Raw genomic sequence first — 19,112 nt, forward strand, 5'->3', positions numbered from 1 at the left:
CTGCGGACGTTGCAGAAAACGCTTCCACACTTCGGATGGTCCTCCTGTAAAGAGAAGAAAATTCCATGAGTATCAAGTGAACTACATATCACTGGATATACATAGCTTAGAGTAACTAATCTAGAAAGGAAAGTCACACACTTGTATTTCCTGCCCAGTCAATTGCTGCAACCTTCCAGATAATAAAATTGTATGGTTATTCTATTCTAGAGTGACCAATAAATAATTTCCAGAGGAAAACAGGTGTAGCTAACACCAAAATAAGTAATTTTAAAATACTGGATAGTAGAAAAGAAAGAACTCACTTTCTTTATCTGTATGGTTACACCAAAGGGCTGTACAAAACTTAGTGTTTTAACATATACTTAACTATAGTTTTCTCTCTGCAGTATATACTATACTGAAAAATACTGGCTACAGTATATAAGGTAATGACACACCTTAACTAGTTCCAAAGTATACTACTTTTAGACTAAAAGGCGGAAGAACGCTGGTTCAAAAGCGTGTGCCGGCCGGCAGTGATTGCCGGCCGGCAGAACCTTGGTGTGTTTCTATTGCTGGCCGGCAATCGAAAAACGATAGCACCTGGCTGCCGGCAGAACTATGGTGTGATATTATAGCCAGCCGGCAAAGGTATACAACCAATGCCGGCCGGCAGCAAAAGAACCAGAGAACTTCCAACTGCCCGGCTGCCGGCCACTTAGGCCGGCAGTCAGGCTAGGGTACAAACACTAGAAGAAAAAACAGAATGGATGCTGGGATAAGAGACTGTACTGCCTCATAGCCCGACAACCCGAAAGAGTGCACATAAGGAAGGGGAGAATATAACTTCAGGCTTCCTGACCAATGCCATCTGGCTCTACAGACAAACATGGATGAGAGACCAAGGGAGGTCCGGGGAGCACTCAAAGCAGAAGACCCTTGCCGGCCGGCAAGGGACTGAGTCAACTCCACATCCTAACCTATGCTAGGTACAGATGTAGAATGACGGACAGGGATGCAATGGCTAGGCCATCACTAAGGAATGAGGGTCCTGCCAACCTTGCTCTATTAATGAATCACCTGCAGCCAAGAAAACTCATCTTAGCCTAGGTGAGATCCAAGGAGGGAGGCCGGCAGTACTTGCCAACTCCCTCGGAACCAAATCAAGGAAGGCGTTGTTATTCACAGAAAAGGAGGATCTCATCCTCCTCACCGAAAACAACAACACTGGACTAGTCTGCTAGATCACAAAAAGAAGGAATCATCTCGTACAGAAACCTTCGAAAGTGAACTAAGGAGGCTAAGCCTCCTATGTCTGCTGTCAGCCTAGCAAGGGAATCTCAACCACAAAGCTAGACAGAAACAGACTCAGACTAAGAACTCTGATGTCCTGCCCCCTTCCTGAAGCTAGACTTACTGGAAACAGGAAAGAACAGAGACACCCTAATATAGTGTATCTAAAGTCAATTCAGATAAACCATTAGGGTTAAGCCCAAGGCTTAACCAGAGGGAAAGGGATTGCACACATTCTCCGAGGAGAAGAAGCAACCGGGGAGTGTGAGAAAGTATACTAGGGCCCCATAGACAACTAGCCTAGCGCGAATAGAATCGATTACCTAAATCACCGAAACTCACTCGTATACTATCTTGGAAGAAAATCAACACAATCTTAAATGTATAAAACTGCCTAAAGCTTCAATAATATTTTAAAACACTCGGAAATCTGAATATCATGCAGGAAAGTACTAGGGCCAAACGACTAGGCTACAAGGTCTAGCGTAGGCCAGAATCGGCAAATCATTCGCCAAAACGAAATACTGAAGCATCATATAAAGAAAACCTATGTAAAGCTGAATAGCTAAAATTATTAAAGCGAAACAGCCGGGAACGTCGCTCTGGCTAACTAAATGACTCATGCATGGCGAGCGACAGCGTCCAGGACGCCTCCGGTAGGCAACAGCTCTTGTAACGAAGATATCACTCAAATTATTTTAAATTCACCAAGAGCTTACATTTATACATAAAAGAGATAATACTCAACTTATCAGAGGCAGAAGAAATTGGAGAAAGCATTATAATGTTGAAAATAATCCATGAATTGCGAGATAACACAGGGAAAAACACCGAATTGTTGAGCTACGCAAAAAGGAATACCATTGGTGTCATGACAAGAATTATTGCAATGGGGAGCCAACTGATTGACCAGCCCAAAATGTCTGATCAGGCATCGGGTACTTCTTTATAGTAAGCGGCTTATCCTTTGAAGGCAGATATTTATTGCATCAAGCACAATAACCCAGAGAGTTCTCCTCCCTTTGACAAAACTGAAATTCATTTGGGTTTTAGTGTTACAATATCGAAACCTCCCCAAGGGGTTATGAAAGTCTGAAGCTTTCGACTTTCTTTTTCCAACACTAATAGAAGGAATCCTTGATACTGTAGTAGAGGGTCTTCAACTTACAAACACAAATCCAACGGAAATCTTAACTGTGGCATAGCCGATTCCTCATCCCCCTTGATGCTTGCCTCGTTCAACTGTCCTTGCTCCCCTTTTTGTGTGGGATAGCTACATTTCTGTGCTGCCTCCCTGAATCTTCCATTTTGCCAAGATTTTGCTTATTTAATTATATTTCTTAGAGGTTTCTGAAGTATTCTCTCGTAGCTTTGGATTCAGTGCCACAATGCGTATTCACATAAATCCTCACTGCATTTTTAGTCATGCAAAAGCACACTTGAGAGCTTCCCGCTGTGACCTGTAGATTTAATCTTTGGCTATTTCTCCTGTCTGACATCCTGGGTAGAAATTATCCCATACAACCGCTATGTTTTCTGTCTTTGGAGAAATGTTCATCGGGCATCAAAGGCATCCTCTACCCTCAAACCATTCCAAGTGGCTGAAGAGTACTTAGTGTCTATGCTTTTTGTCATTTGTCTTTCTAGAGTAGCCTGATATTCATGACTGCCTCATCACAGAGGAACTTGTTGATTTTTATCCAATGCATAGATTGCTTACAGCATCTGAAATTACATTCGACTGTGTATGTGATGCATAGTTTTCCTAAAGTTTGATGAAAGTAAAACTTGGATATAGTAAGTGAATGTATCTATGTGTGTAAAAGGGATTTTGACATAGGAAAATGTATTTTTGGGCTCAAGCCATGTCATCCAGATGGAAGTTCCTTCTGGCAACTTCTACAGTATAATATTTCTGCGATTGATACTACAAGAGAATTACCGTCAGGTATCACGGGGTTCCAACCCCGGAAATTACTATCCGAAGGTATCGTGTATAATCAGGGACGTATCCTAAGAAAACCATAGATATCTGCACCCCAAAAATACCTTAGCCAGTCTAATCCACTAAACGGAAGGATAAGTAATGAGCCGCTACACCTATCACCTTCGAGGGCCCTTATACCTTCCTGCTCCCCATTCCTTTGAACGCAGCTGATGGCTACACTAAAGTCGATATTTGGGAGTGCTTTTTTCGCAAACTTTGATGATTAGTTTTGTGAATTGGCTTCCTCTTTTTCACAAAAGTTGAATATCCTTCATATAACTACTTTCCCAGAGTTCTGCTTGGCTTTGTAGGTCCTATTGCCTGGTTATTCAGCCCTAATTTCTTGAATCCATCATTTGCATCAACAATTTTAGTCTTCTGTTATACCTTTTTTTGCACATTATTCCTTCCCTGTTGTTCAAATCTCAAGTTTTATTATCATTATTAGTATCATTACTAGCTAAGCTATAACCCTAGTTGGAAAAGCAGGATGCTTTAAGCCCAAGGGCTCCAAAAACAAAAAATAGCCTAATGAGGAAATGAAGTACAGTAAATAAACTACAAGAGAAGTACGCAACTATTAAAATACCATTTTAAGAACAGTAGTAGCATTAAAATAGATCTTTCATAAATAAACTATAAAAAGACACTTGTGTCAGCCTGTTCTACATAAAATATCTGCTGCAAGTTTGGATTTTTGAAGTTTCACCTATTCAAATACTTGATTAGGAAGATCATTCCACAACTTGGTCACAACAGGAATGAAAACCTCTAGAGTACTGTGTAGTATCGAGACTTGATGGAGAAGGTCTGACTGTTAGGATTTCAATGAATTCAAAATGATTAAAGGGACAATCCCCATCTGCAGAACACAAGTACTATGGACTGATCAAGATAACTATTGTATATTATATATTATGGTTAAGAGTTAAGGCTTGAATAGTCTAGACTAGTACCATCAGAAACCGAAGAAAGGTCAATGTTGCTTTTGTTACCAAATTATAATCGTTTCAATATTATTATCATTACTTGCTAAGCTACAACCCTAGTTGGAAAAGCAGGTTACTATGAGCCCAAGGGCTCCAACAGGGAAAATAGCCCAGTGAGGAAAGCAAAAAAGGAAAATTTAATATTTTAAGAGTAACAACATTAAAATAGATAAATATCTCCTATATACTATAAAAACTTTAACCAAACAAGAGAAAAAAGAAATAAGATAGAATAGTGTGCTCGAGCGTACCCTCAAGCAAGAGAACTGTAACTCAAGACTGTAAGACCGTGGTACACAGGCTATGGCACTACCTAAGATTAGAGAACAATGGTTTGATTTTGGAGAGTCCTTCCACAGAAGAGCTGCTACCCATAGCTAAAGAGTCTCTTAAATCCTAACCAAGAAGAAAGTGGCCACTGAACAATTACAGTGCAGTAGTTAATCACCTTGAGTGAAGAAGAATTGTTTGGTAATCTCAGTGTTGTCAGATGCATGAGGAAAGAGAAGAATGTGTAAAGAATAGGCAAGAATGTTCAGTGTGTGTGTGTAGGCATAGGGAAAGTGAACCGTTAACAGAGAAGGATCCAATGTAGGACTGTGGCCAGTCAAAGGACCCTGTAACTCTCTAGCAGTAGTATCTCAACTGTCTTTAATTTACAATGTAGATACCATCACTACTGCTACTCACAGTATTGAAGACCTATTTTAAAATCATTACTAGTATGGAGGAAAGTAATCTTCATGTTGTGTACTGTAAGCATGACTTTAATGTTTCTTTTCTTTATTTTTGTCATCCAACATTTTTACTTCATAAGTAAAAATGTTCTTTGAGCCCATAGGTAGGCCAAATGTTTCAAAATCCATACATTCTTGCCAATCAAATTTCACAAAAATTTGCAAAACCAAGATGCTGTAAGCCCAAGGGCTCCAACCGGGAAAAATACTCTAGTGAGGAAAGGAAATAAACAACTACAAGAGAAGTAATGAACAACTGAAATAAAATATAATATTTTAAGAATAGGTAAAACATAAAATAATATGTAAACTACAAAAAAAAAACTAATAAAAAGTATGAATTGAAATAAGATAGAACATGGTGTCCAAATGTGCCTCCAAGCAAGAGAACTCTAACCCAAGACAGTGGAAAACCAAGGTAGGTTACATTGTATCATTATCATGAACTTAATCAAATCTTGAATTGCTGGAGTTTTCAGTAACAATTCAAAAGATATTTGCAGATGAAACTTATGTTCATAGGATTTTTGTGTTTATAACTTGACATTTAGATAGTGATAGAGGCAAGGGAAAGGGACAATACCCTTGGAGAACTATGCCCTAGAGACTGATTATATATAGCCTACATATGATCAGCACTCAAGCCCCTCCACCCATGCTAGGACCAGAGAGGGCCAGACAATGGCTGCTAATGAGACGGCAGGTAGACCCATAGGTTACCCCCAAATCCATAGCTCACAAAGATGAATTATACTAAATCTAATCAGCTCCTTAAGCCAGGTGCTGTCTTGTTTATATAAGAGAGAGATTGATCTCTACAAGTTTTAGAGTTCCTGATAAAGAAACCCAGCTACTTTTTACCCTAAATTTCAGTTCCTGATATTTATTAGAAAATACTATCCTTACTTAGTATATCACTACATCAGCTGAGGCAAATTTCAGATCATAGGATTAATCCATATTTTTCATCATCTGTTCAGTGTTTGCTGAAATTATATGCTACAGCTTCATACACACAAACATCGTAACCAAAACTGTCATTTATTCCTTTAAATAATCAAAGTTTACTTGAAATTCTACAAAATACGAATTAAAGTTATGTAGTTCCTTCACTATATAAGCTCTTTATGATAATAATATCTATTGAATATTCATCATTAGCGATTTTCATCACTTCAAACCAGCAAACAAAATTATTCAGTCATTTAAGCAATCTGTAAAATGCATCCTACTGTTCATGACGTCATTGAAACGTATTTTCTTAAAAAAACACAGATTTGGTCTCTAAAATGTATCCTTTTGATAGATTGTTATAAACATCTTATAAGGACTATCTCTATATATTTTATTGAAATATATTTATAATTTCCCATCAAACAATAAATCTTCAGCCCTGCCTCTCATAACTAGACATCGTAGCCAGAAACAGTCTATTATTCTTTCGAGGTTGACGTATTTATTTAACTTACGGCCTTGATAAGAGCCTTTATTTGTTTAGTTAAAGAAGTAATACCTTTTATAATGTTATTCTTATAAAATTTAATTATCTAAGTCCTAATTCTTCTGATATACGTATAGGTTTTTCCCTACCCTCCCAGGTCTGAGACGTAATTTCATTCATAAAAATACAGTCCTATGACGTCATAAATACCACCAATCACACCAGAGGACAAATCAGTCAGGGACAACAGATATTTCCCGTTAAATATACATAAAGGTGAGAGGGTTCCTCTGGATTATGGTTGCTGTTGGCGAGTGAGTAAATAATATCAAAGCATTTGAACTTTTAAGGTAATAAATAAGTAACTGATTTCTCGAGCAACAGCTCATAAATCGCAGAAACACTCTCTTGACGGGATAATCCAGCCTTCTGATTGGCTGTATCTTCTCAGTTGTGATTGGTTGTTACTTCTGTTTGCAAACTCCCACATAGATGTTAAACATCGTAGCCAAAACCTAGTTCATTATTTCTTCTAAAAAGACTTATTTAATCAGCTTAAGCATTCGAACAAGATTTTTTATCTATTATATTAGGAAATGAATTATATTAAAAGTTTGTTTTTACTATAAAATATAATTTATCAGTCCTAATTTATCTGCAATACGTATAGATACTTCACTCCTACCGAGAAGAACCCATTCATAAAATACTATTGTCTGACGTCACATACTACAACCAATCACAACAGAGAACGTGTCAGCCAATGAGACAACAGATATTTCCCGCTAAAAATGCATAAGGCGAGAGGGTTCCTCCGACTTATGAGCTGCTGTTGACAAAAATTTCAGATTCACGGGAGCCATTTCGGACAAACGCTTTAGCTAATGACATTTATTTCATCCTATTTTGTTTTCATAAGCGTTTTAATATAAATTTACGGGTAATTGGGCAGGATTCTTCAACAGCAACTCATAAGATGCCGTTACTCTTGTTGGTACATTCCAGTCCTCTGATTGGCTATATCTTCCTCAGCTGTGATTGGTTATTGCCTTCGTTTCACGCACAAACGAACACACGCATAGAACATCGTAGCCAGAAAGTTAGTCAATTATTCCTTCGAATATGAATTATTTATCTAACTTACGGCCTTTAATAAGATTCCTTATTTATTTTATTTTAAAATTGATAATATTAGTAAGATTATTTCTTGTGAAATTCAATTTTTCAAGCTATAGGTAGTCTAAAATACGTATAGTTTTTTTTTATTCAAGAATACGAGTGTCTGACGTCACATACAACCAGCCAATGAGACAACAGATATTTCCCGGTATAAATGCATAAGGTGAGAATATCTTGTAATACCATATACGCAGAAAACAGCAATTATTAAACTACTTTTGTTTAATCAAAAGACATTTGATCAAAGTATTCTTACATTTATAATGCATACACCCTTCTCCTTTCTGTATTTAAGTAAATACAATGAGTTATGGATAATGACGTCATCAATCAAAATCAATAATAGCTATGAATAATGACGTCATGAGTCAAGAACCAATTATGAGCTCGATAGTTAATGACGTCATTATCAAAGCAACCAATCACAGGGCACAACCTTCCCACTAGACGAGTTTTACACTGGGGCTTATGAAATGCTATGCTGACTTATGGAACCCATTTTAAATATCTCAGACATATAATAACGTATGAAGAAAAGCAAATACATTAATGTATACTGTACTATGAATGTGTTTTTAAATAATTATGTATACACGTTTCAACACAATTGTTTCCTGTTGCACTGGAATTACTAATCTCTTACATCTGGATTATAAATCAAATTTTGATGTTCTATTGGTCATTTATTCATAATATAATGCACATTTAATCAAAATTGGTTGATTTTGATATTGTTCTTCCATGTGTACGTAGATTGAACAATAAGCTACGCTTTGAAATTATGCCAGCCATAAATGAAAAATTATAGTGTACTCTATAATGGATGAAGATAATTTGTGTGACTTGTGCAAAGATGAAGAAGATACTACTGAACATTTATTTTTATGCCCAAGATTAGGACAGCTAATGAATGTAGACATAAGATTAGGTACACTGAAAAATCCTAGCAGGGATCTGGCTGCATTTATAGGTAGGGCAATGCATATAAAAGAAGAATTTAAGAAGTCCAAACTAACCACAATAGGTTGCCAAAACTGATGATAGCAAGGTGTTATCCTATCTAATTTCAAAGTAGAAGGGAATAAAAGTAAAGATTGAGAATCTCATTACGATATTAATTCATTTGAGGCACAGGTAATATAAACTTAAAAACAATTTTAAGAAGCTTTGAGCAATAAGGAACTAGGAAGAAGTTTCTATGACGTCATGGGTATAGCTTTAATCCAGGTAAAGTATCTTAATTAAATCTTCAAATTCAACTAATATCCAGAATAAATTCTACTAAAACGTATTTAAATATAATAATAATTTATGTATATGATTTATATTTCATATATTTATATTATTTAAAGTAATAAAATAAGATAAAACATTTCAAAGATGTATAGTTTATTTGTTTTGGTATGACGTCACCAAGAAGCCATCTCTAATTTATGACGTCATTACCCACAAGCAAACAAACCAGGAACGCAGCGGCCAAGGTAAATAATTCCATAATATTGTATAATTGTATTACATTACGTAATTTATAATGTAATTATCATTAGTTAAAAGTAACTCATAACCATTAGGAACACATTAAGTGTATATAATCCTTTTAATTATAAGATAATCACGCTTGCTTGACGTGTAACAGCTAGGGGTACAGTATTGCGTTCGGTAAAGTTACAGTTTATCCTTATAAAAAGCAAATTATATTACATTAATTACATGTATGTTCTTATTATGTTATTCTAACTATTCTTGTCTAGTTGCTAACTAGTTCTGTCTTCGTATTATCCATTTTGTCTTCGTTTTTTAACCATTTTTGTTTCTTCGTTGTACCGATTCTTGTCTACATTTTATCGTCTCCTATTCGTTTTAACGAATCTTCTGTTTGTCATAACGATTGTTAGATTTATTATAACGATTATTTTCATTATTGTAACGATTCTTGTCTTTATTGTAACGATTCTTGTCTTCATTATAACGATTCTTGTCTTCGTTTCTATCGGAAATGAGTTTATGATGTAGCTTACACACGACCCTTGGTCGAACGTAAAGACTACGAGACCACGGAAATCATTCGTCTTAAACAAATATTAAATGGTAATCATTATGTTTTTTTAAAGGAAAAACCACAAATAGGTCATTTATTTGGTAAATACTTGCTATATTACCTTGTTAATATGTGGCAATTCGTAGTCTATTGGGACGGACCTGGTCAGGAAATCCTGTGGGGTAAATCTTTACTGTAGTACAATGACCCAAATAAAGAAAATAAGAAGCTTTCTTGGTATATTTGTAAATACTTTAAACTGTACTGATGCAGATAATTAGGGGAAACATATTATACACACTTCAAATGTTTTAAAGTTACATTTTTCTTTTTAAAACTACATTTTAAAAGGGAAACAAACTTGACCCCATTTAACGCAGTCTAGGAGCCGTATCATGACCTAACTACTGGGGATGGGTTGGCTACTGCTCCATCAACCAGGCTTAGACCAGCGTATCCTGATCCTACCCTAAAACTAGTACTTAAAAGACAACTCATCGCCTCACTTATACTGTATAGTATTTTATAGTAATATACACGGTTAGACAACTCGGAGCCACACTTGTACTGTATTGTATACTAGTTTACATAGTAAGACAGCTCATATACACATAACCTTGTAAATGTCAGAGTGTGTCATGTGTCTACACAAGAATATTACAAAGTTGTAACCAAATATTTGCTCTCCAAACACTTGGGTACCACTTGCCTTAGGATAAGCGAGGGGGTGTTGTATGTATGATAGCGGCTATCTGTATGTATGATGACAGCGCACTAAGATTACGGCAGGGTAAGGGGGTCGCAGGGGTCCCTTACCACCCCCTTTAGTTAAGTAGGTAAGGACACTTCTTGTAGGTTAGGTTAGGGGGGGAAGTTTAGGTTAGTTGATGTCCATATTTTATGCTCGCTGGAGGAACTGACCGCTGATATACAAAGACTCCAAGTGGGGTTATAGAGATGGGTACATGGGAAGGAAACACAGGGTTACGACTTGTCTTATGGTAAGAGGGATTATAGGGAAGGGTACTTTGGAAGCAAACACAGGGTTTTGACTTGTCTTAGGGTAAGAGGGGTTATAGGGATGGGTTGTTGGGAAGCAAACACAGGGTTACGACTTGTTTTATGGTAAGCAGGTTTATAGGAATGGGTACTTTGGAAGCAAACGCAGGGTTACGAATTGTCCTGTGGTGAGCAGGTTTATAGGAATAGGTACTTTGGAAGCAAACGCAGGGTTACCAATTGTCCTGTGGTGAGCAGGTTTATAGGAATAGGTACTTTGGAAGCAAACGCAGGGTTACCAGCACCATTTCATAACTCCAGCCTGAAGATGAGAGACAATACTTCTCAAAATGGGACGCTGTAAACTGTTCTTTACCTTCTTTGTGTACTCATTTTGTAAATTGCATTATGCCCAATTTTGACCCGCTTTGGATCTACCTCACTGATGATGATGAAGGATGAATTTTACCTTCTTATTGGCAGAGTGCAGTAATGCTGAAAAGGAAATCATCAGATCTATTAAGATAGAAAACAAAAGCAATGCTACCGAGGCAGTGATAATATTCAAAGAAGTAATCTGAAGAGTCACAATAACCCGTTAATAATGTCTACTCTAACCTAGGTCGCTGGGTCCTTATTGAAATGGGGGTGGGGGTGCGACGAATCGTCCCCTTTGCTTTATCCTTCAATAAGCCACCTGTGCGCTTGGGCTAGTGGTGGCCAATTACATTTATTATCCTTTATTCGGAATAAGAAGTTGCAGCACCGCTAGTTAGGGAGAGTAGCTTGCTACCCCACGCCCTCACACACACCTGTGCTTGAGCTCACTTTGCTCTCGGCTCGGGTGGTAGTCGGACGTGTCCGCTGTCACCCTCGCCTTCCTTGACAGCCATTGCTAATCTTTTTGCTTTTCCTTTGATAGAGTGTGTGTGTGTGAAGTTGGCTTCTGCTATGCGTAAGTGTCCTGGATTACCTGACCGCCCTTGTGGCACGTATATGTCGGCAGTCGAAACAGACCCCCACACCTTGTGTCCTTACTGTAAGGGCCAGCGTTGTGATAGGAAAAATGTGTGTGGGGAGTGTAGGGAGTAGTCTACCTGCCAGTGGTAGAGGTTTTCTCGGCGTCGGAAGAAGAAGTCCAGACGGGATATTTCTCCTTCGAAGGTTTCTTTGAAAGGAGAAAATCCCAAGGGCTCTTCTTCCGTGGACCAAACCTCCTCCGAATCTCCCACTCGATCGGTTTCTTCCGAGAAACTGTCGAGTGGTAGCGTAGGCCGTAGTTCTGTTGACCGATCTCGGGGTTTGGGAGAGGGAGTTGCCTCCCATAGCGAGGCAGCTCCTCCTCCTTCCCCGTGGGAGGATTTTAATGTACCTGTATCTAATAATGATTTGTTACAGCTTTGGGCTTCCTTGGGGCTTGAGGGTTCGCCCTTCAAGGAAGCCTCGTTTGACATGATCAGGTTGGGGGCAGCTGTCAAACAATTGCCGACTTTAGCAGAGGTTGATCCTCTGTCTATCGTCTACGTTGTTGTGGCAGAGGCTTCCGATGAGTTGTATCAAACCTCTGCTCATGATGTTCCCCCGATGTAGCTGAAGGCTTAGTTCCCCCCTCCGAACATCCCTCGAGGGAGGAACTAAGTCCAACGGTCTCTCCTGCCAGTGATTCTCCCCCTCGGGGGGAGTTCACTCACAGAGACTCCTCTTCGGAGGACTTCTGATGGTTAGCCCACTGACCCCACGGCCCCCAGAGGGCATATAAGGCGTAAAGCCCGCCTTCCTCTTCGCCGTAGAGGCCTTCCTTCACCTCACATGGGTGTTAGGAGGCGCCTCTTCGGTTCATCATCTCTGCAGTCCGCCGCAGAGGAACCTCGCCGTCGTTCTCCGACTCTACCAGCTACATCCCTGGACCTCTCCGCAGATCGTTCGCGATCTCCTTCGGTGGAAGGTCGTCCTTACAAAGGGCACGCCGACCTTCCATCCGCCAGACCTGCTGACCTGCCGTCGCCGTTCCTGGCTGCTGACGCGCTGTGGGCGCCAACTCATCCCGTTGTAATACGGGCAACTGTCCCTTCGGGGCATCAAGGGCTTTCGCACAAATTTGTGCATAAGTCCCTTACGCACCATCTCCCCTGCGCGCAAGCGCTCGCCAGCAGATGATGTTCCTGTTATAGCGCGCCACCGCTCACCTGCGCACCAGAGCTAAGTCCAGTCAAGGCAGGGTCTGACTGTCCTCGCCTTCAAGCAGCAGTGGGAGCCAGGCTAAGTTACTTCTGGCAAGCGTGGGAGGTAAGGGGAGCTGACCCTTGGTCCGTTCGTGTTCTAAAGTAAGGATGCAAAATCCCATTCTTATCAAAGACTCCTTTAGCCACAGATCCTGTGGATCTCTCGCCCAAATACAGGGAAGGACCGAAGAGGCAGGCCATGCAGCTTCAGATGTCCCTCTTGCTGGAAAAAAGAGCGAAAGAGAGGGTGCGGGACTTGGAATTGCCATGGTTTTACAACCGTTTGTTCCTGGTTCCCAAGAGTTCAGGGGAATGGAGACCGGTTCTAGATGTAAGTGCCCTCAACAACTACGTCCAGAATTCGAAGTTCACCATGGAAACTCAGAAAACCATGCTGGCAGCAGTAAGGAAAGGCGACTGGATGGTATCGTTGGACCTCCAGGACGCTTATTTTCATGTCCCAATACATCCAAGTTGCAGACGTTATCTGAGGTTCGTGTACGGGAAGGAGGTCTTCCAGTTCCGCGCCTTATGTTTTGGTCTCTGCACAGCCCCTCTGATATTCACAAAGATCGTGCTGAGTGTGGTGAGCATGCTGCACTCAAGAGGCATCAGGGCCTCCCTGTACTCGGACGATTGGCTCATAAGAGCTCCCTCAGCCGATCGCTGTTTGAAGGATCTTCAGATGACTTTGGATTGGGCAAAAGAGTTGGGACTTCTAGTGAGTTCAAAGAAATCACAGCTGACTCCATCCCAGAAGATTCTTTATTTGGGGATGGAGATTCAGAGTCAGGGTTTTCAGGCTTTTCCATTTCCTGCAAGGATTCAGTCAGCACTCTGGAAAAGTTTGTATCAATGGGGAGGCTGCACCTACGCCCCCTTCAATTTCATCTCAATGCTCGTTGGAAGAAGGGAGACAGTCTTGACAGGGAGAGTATTCCCATCACGAGTGCAATCAGAACACACCTTCAATGGTGGAACAACATTTACAGACTCAAGGAGGGCCTCTCATTGGAGCAAAAGAACCCAGACCTCGTGTTGTTTTCCGACACCTCAAACTCGGGGTGGGGAGCAACCTTAGGGAAAAGAGAAATCTCAGGTCTGTGGACAAAAGAGCAAGAGATTCTTCATATCAAACAAAAGGAGCTTTTAGCTGTGCACTTAGCCCTCAAGGGATTCGAGAAGCTGGTCCTAGGCAAAGTGGTTCAGATCAATGCGGACAGCACCACGGCCCTAGCGTATGTATAGCAAAGCAGGGGGGGGGGACCCACCCGAAGTCTCTTTACGAGTTGGCGAGATCTCTTCTCGTATGGGCGAAGGAAAGAAGGATTATTTTATTGACACGATTCATTCAGGGGGTCAAGAACGTGAGTGCGGACAGACTCAGCAGGAGGGACCAAGTTCTCCCCACAGAATGGACGTTACACCTAGACGTTTGCAAGAAGCTGTGGCGGTTATGGGGTCGTCCCCTCATAGATCTGTTTGCAACCTCGAAGACGAAAAGGCTGGAGACGTACTGCTCCCCAGTTCCGGATCTCGAGGCGGCTCACATAGACGCGTTACTGTTGGATTGGTCGCACATGGAGGTGTACACATTCCCAGCTTTCAAGATCCTGTACAAGGTGGTGCAGAAGTTTGTATCTCACAAGGAGACCAGAATGACCCTAGTTGCTCCTTTCTGGCCGTCAAGAAGTTGGTTCACAGAGGTACTGGAATGGATGGTGGATGTGCCGAGAAGCCTTCCGTTAAGACCAGATCTTCTCAGACAACCCCACTTGGCAAGAAACCATCTAAACCTCCAAGCTGTACGTGTGACTGCCTTCAGACTATCGGAAAACTAGCAAGATCTAGAGGATTTTCGAAGGAGGCAGCCAAGGCTATTGCAAGAGCAAGGAGGACTTCTACCATCAGGGTGTATTAGTCCAAGTGGGAAGTATTCAGAGAATGGTGTAGGGCTAACTCGGTTTCTTCTTCCAGTACCTCTATAACACAGATTGCCGATTTCTTCTTAGATCTTAGAACTAAGCATAACTTTTCCGCCTCGACTATTAAGGAGTACAGAAGTATGCTGGCAACTGTTTTCAGGCATAGAGATTTGGATCTCTCCAACAATAAAGACCTACAAGATCTTCTTAGGTCTTTTGAAACTTCTAAGAGATGTCATCAGGATTCACCTGCTTGGAATTTGGATGTAGTTCTTAGATTCCTCATGAGTGACAGATTCAAGCCTCTGCACACAGCCTCTTTTAAAGATTTAACTTTGAAGACCCTTTTCTTGGTGAGCTTAGCGATAGCTAAAAGAGTCAGTGTGGAACATTGGTTTCAGAGACGGGAAAGCCATATGTTCCCTGCAGCTGGGTTTTCTGACCAAGAATGAGCGTCCTCTACATCCATGGCCGAAGTTTTTTGAGATTGCTAATCTCTATGATGTAGTGGGCGATGAGGTGGAAAAGGTGCTCTGTCCTGTTAAGGCACTAAGGGTCTATTTGGACAGAACAAAGAGCTTGAGAGGCAGCTCGTAGGCTCACTGGTGCGCAGTTAAGAAGCCCTCGCAGCCTATGTCGAAGAACGCCTTATCTTTTTTCATAAGGCTCTTGATTAGAGAAGCTCATGCCCAGTGTGGTGAGGCAGAGCTTAGACTGCTTGAGGTGAAAACACACGAAGTAAGAGCGGTAGCTACTTCGGTAGCTTTTAAACAAAATCGTTCTCTGCAAAGCATAATGGATACAACTTTTGGAGAAGTAAATCTGTATTCGCATCCCATTACTTGAAACGTGTTCAGACCCTTTATGAGGACTGCTACACTTTGGGTCCATTCGTTGCGGTGAAGGATCTACCACTACGCTCCCCTAATTCCTAGTACCCTTTTCTATCTCCTGGAACTTGTTTAGTTTTTATGGTTGTATGTGGAGATTTGTCGTCAGTCTTCCGCAATCTGTCGATAGGAGAACGTCAGCTTTAGAGGACCCGCTAGAGCCTGTGGTATCCCCTCCAAGCTTAAGTAAAGGGTGTGTTTTTCTTGTCACTATTCATTGGAAAGCTTTTAAGATCTCCATTACCTACGGTCAGGAATGCTTAGACTGGATATAGAAATCAGCCAGCCACGACTTCAATCCTCCTTCATCTCCTCGCTACGATTAGCCTGGACCGAGGTGACTTTCCTTTCTGTTCCGGAAACATCTCTGCCTGGTAATCAGTTGGACGGGAGTTCAGGGACCATTCAAGCTGGACCATGTCTAGTAGAGTCTACAACCTCGCCATCCTTGACGTCAACCCGTTCCTGCTAGTGACTTGGCTTATTGCTGGCTGTATTTTCATGCTTATGTCGTTGGGGTTGACAAGAGGTGTCATCTTAGCTCCTGTGCAGGACCAAAGGGCTTTGACGTATCTCCTAGGGTCTCCTATTTAAGAATTTTAAGTCGCCTTCTAGTTACGCTAAAAACATTCTCCTGATAAATGATTTGGGTTTGTATGGTAAGGGAAAATAGATATGAATAAAATTTAAATTTTTACGTGGCAGAAGGCTGTTGAAATTTCCTGAGTGTAAATGTTTAACATGTTCTTGGTTCGATGTTTATTATGATGGTTAATAGTAGTTAGTGATAAAAGATGTTGGCAGTCGAACATAAAAGTTTTTTGTTTTTATGATTTGTTTATAAGTAAAGGAGCCACTGAAAAGGTACAACAGTAGAATAGGACTTTGGGATTCAATTGAATATATTAGTTGAAGTGGATTAGATTAATTTCTTTGTATCGTCCTCTTCTGGGATATGGATCTTGAAGCTTTGTGGGTAATTAGTTTTTATTTTGCTAGCCTTTATTTCATCTTCATCCGTAGTTCTGTGTCAAGATTGCATCGTGTTTTTAGTTGTTTCAACAAAGCTTGATGTATGTCAGGATGACGGAAAAACCCAAAATCAATCTATCAACGGTTCCTGCCAACAGTATATCATATATAAATTTATATCAAGATTTCATTATATTCTGGGATCATATTCTGGGTCTATTCAGTGAAGTTTTATCCATTCTCGGTCGGCAAATCTCCAGTTATTCTGCATCGTATTTTCGTAATTGAAAGGGCCGTTAACGTTGTTATTCCAAGTGTTCATTAAATGTTCTGTTCTTTCAAATTCACCAATTTAATGTAAGACAGGTACTGATTATTCCTTTATCCTTTTATAACCAAAGAATAATCTTTTATTTTGAAAGTTGTTTATATTAAAATTAGCTCAGTACAAGTACAATACTTGAAGGGATGTTGACGAAACAAGCACTCCACTGGTATGAGAGCTTTTAAATATCCGACTGCCGTACTGAGAATTATTTCTTAAGGAATTCGTGAAACTTCCTGCATATAATAAAAATTCAAAGGGAGGAGTATATATTAGTTCTTAGCTATAGTAACTTTTCTCTTAAGAATAATTATGTCTATCAGATGTATTTGTTTTACTAAGCTCAACTTCGTCTTTCAGAAAACTTGGTCGATGACCAAGACATGATTGAGCTCGAGGATCACCTGAACAGCGAGGAGGATGAGGCGGAGGACGACTACGACGAGGAAAACGGCACCGGCAAGGCCGAGGACGAGCTGATCCTCAAGGCGGACAGCGACATCGATAAGATACAGGAAGATGACACGAACGGCTCCACTGGAAGGGAAGCGTCTGTGGAGACCAGGGAAACGCCGCAGACGAAGCGAGACACAGAGTTCACCTCCGAGGATTTTAAGATAGAACTTAGGGGGCTGCCTCGATATTATGCTATGGGGGTGAGTAGTTGACTAACTTATTTTAACTAATAAATAGACAAAAGCAGATGACGAATTGGTGGTCGTTCCTTCCTTTACGTGTGCCAACTATCGTCCTTTGAGCGGGTCAGTCAGCTAATGCCGTTTTTTTAAGGACAGGACTTTGATATTCATACCACTTAATAAGGTGACTTAGATAAACAGTTGAGGAATAGCAGAAAACTTAACCCCCAATGACTGTAACAGGACCTTTGTTAGCAAACAGTACTGGACTATAATTTGACCTTTTCTTGCAAACAGTACTGAACTATAATCTGACCTTTGCTTGCAAACAGTATTGGACCATAACTTGACCTTTTCATACAAACAGTACTGGACTATAATTTGACCTTTTCTTGCAAACAGCACTGGACCATAACTTGACCTTTTCTTACAAACAGTACTGGACTATAATTTGACCTTTTCTTGCAAACAGTATTGGACCATAACTTGACCTTTTCTTACAAACAGTACTGAACTATAATCTGACCTTTTCATACAAACAGTATTAAACTATAGTTTGACCTTTGCCTGCAAACAGTACTCGACTATAATTAGACTTTTTGCTCTCAAACAATGCTAACAATCGTTTATCTTTCCAGCAACTGAAGAAACTTCTGAACGAGACCTTGCCGCTCAAGGCGCACAAGATCAAGCCGGCCGGCTCCAACAAAGACTGGGCCTACGTGACTTTCCGCGACGAGAAGTCCAGGACCAAGGCTCTGACTGTGCTGGACGAGTTCAAGTGGAAGAAATGCGTCCTCTCGTGTTCGGTGAGTCTTATAATGAGTAGAAAGAGTACAGTAATCGTAGATTTCAGACCTCTGGCAATGAATGTTGTCAACGCTTTACTGTACTCAAGTCTACGGACCAGGATTTCGTCTTTTCGTGTTGGCTGTGAGTGTATCTACATTACTGCATGATAATAAGTCTTCGGTCCAAGGTTTCCTCTTTTGTATGTTGGCCGTGAATAAATCTATTACATAACAATATTAACCCTTTTACCCCCAGGCTATTTGGAACTTTCCAACCCTTAACCCCCAGGGGCTATTTTTTTTCAAGCATATTTTGCAGTATATTTTTTTCAAATTGCTCCAACAGCCTTAATTTTCATCATGGAGAGGTCAAGTTGGTCTCATTCTCTTGGAAAAGCCTGAAGTTTCTCAAAAAATTATCAAAAATATGCAAAAAAAAAAAAAAATGTAAATAGCAGTTTTTTGCAAGGACGTACCAGTACGTCCAAGGGGGTAAAGGGATGAGTTTTGTGAAACGTACCAGTACGTCCTTTGGGGGTAAAAGGGTTAACCAGAATTATGATCTTCATCTGGATCACCTAAAAAAATGTAAGGGGTTCTTCTGGGGCATAATGCCAATCCGTTGTTGCAATTCGATGAAAATCCCACAAAAGGGTACACGTAAAAAAGTAGTCGGGTAAATCCAGGTGAAAATATAACCTCGC

General features: G+C 40.4%; 1 protein-coding gene across 1 annotated transcript in view; it reads left to right on the top strand.

Annotated features, from left to right (window-relative positions):
• Positions 1-8,427: 8,427 nt before the first annotated feature.
• The window catches only part of LOC137651853 (uncharacterized), a 37,543-nt gene continuing 26,858 nt past the window's right edge, over positions 8,428-19,112 (top strand). Inside the window, exons 1-4 of the mRNA XM_068385071.1 lie at positions 8,428-8,578; positions 8,973-9,089; positions 17,340-17,635; positions 18,256-18,426. Of these exons, the coding sequence (XP_068241172.1) occupies positions 8,428-8,578; positions 8,973-9,089; positions 17,340-17,635; positions 18,256-18,426 (735 nt within the window). The remainder of the gene's footprint in view (positions 8,579-8,972; positions 9,090-17,339; positions 17,636-18,255; positions 18,427-19,112) is intronic.

Source organism: Palaemon carinicauda, chromosome 13, assembly GCF_036898095.1.
Source record: "Palaemon carinicauda isolate YSFRI2023 chromosome 13, ASM3689809v2, whole genome shotgun sequence".
In the NCBI taxonomy this organism is placed as follows: Eukaryota; Metazoa; Arthropoda; class Malacostraca; order Decapoda; family Palaemonidae; genus Palaemon; species Palaemon carinicauda.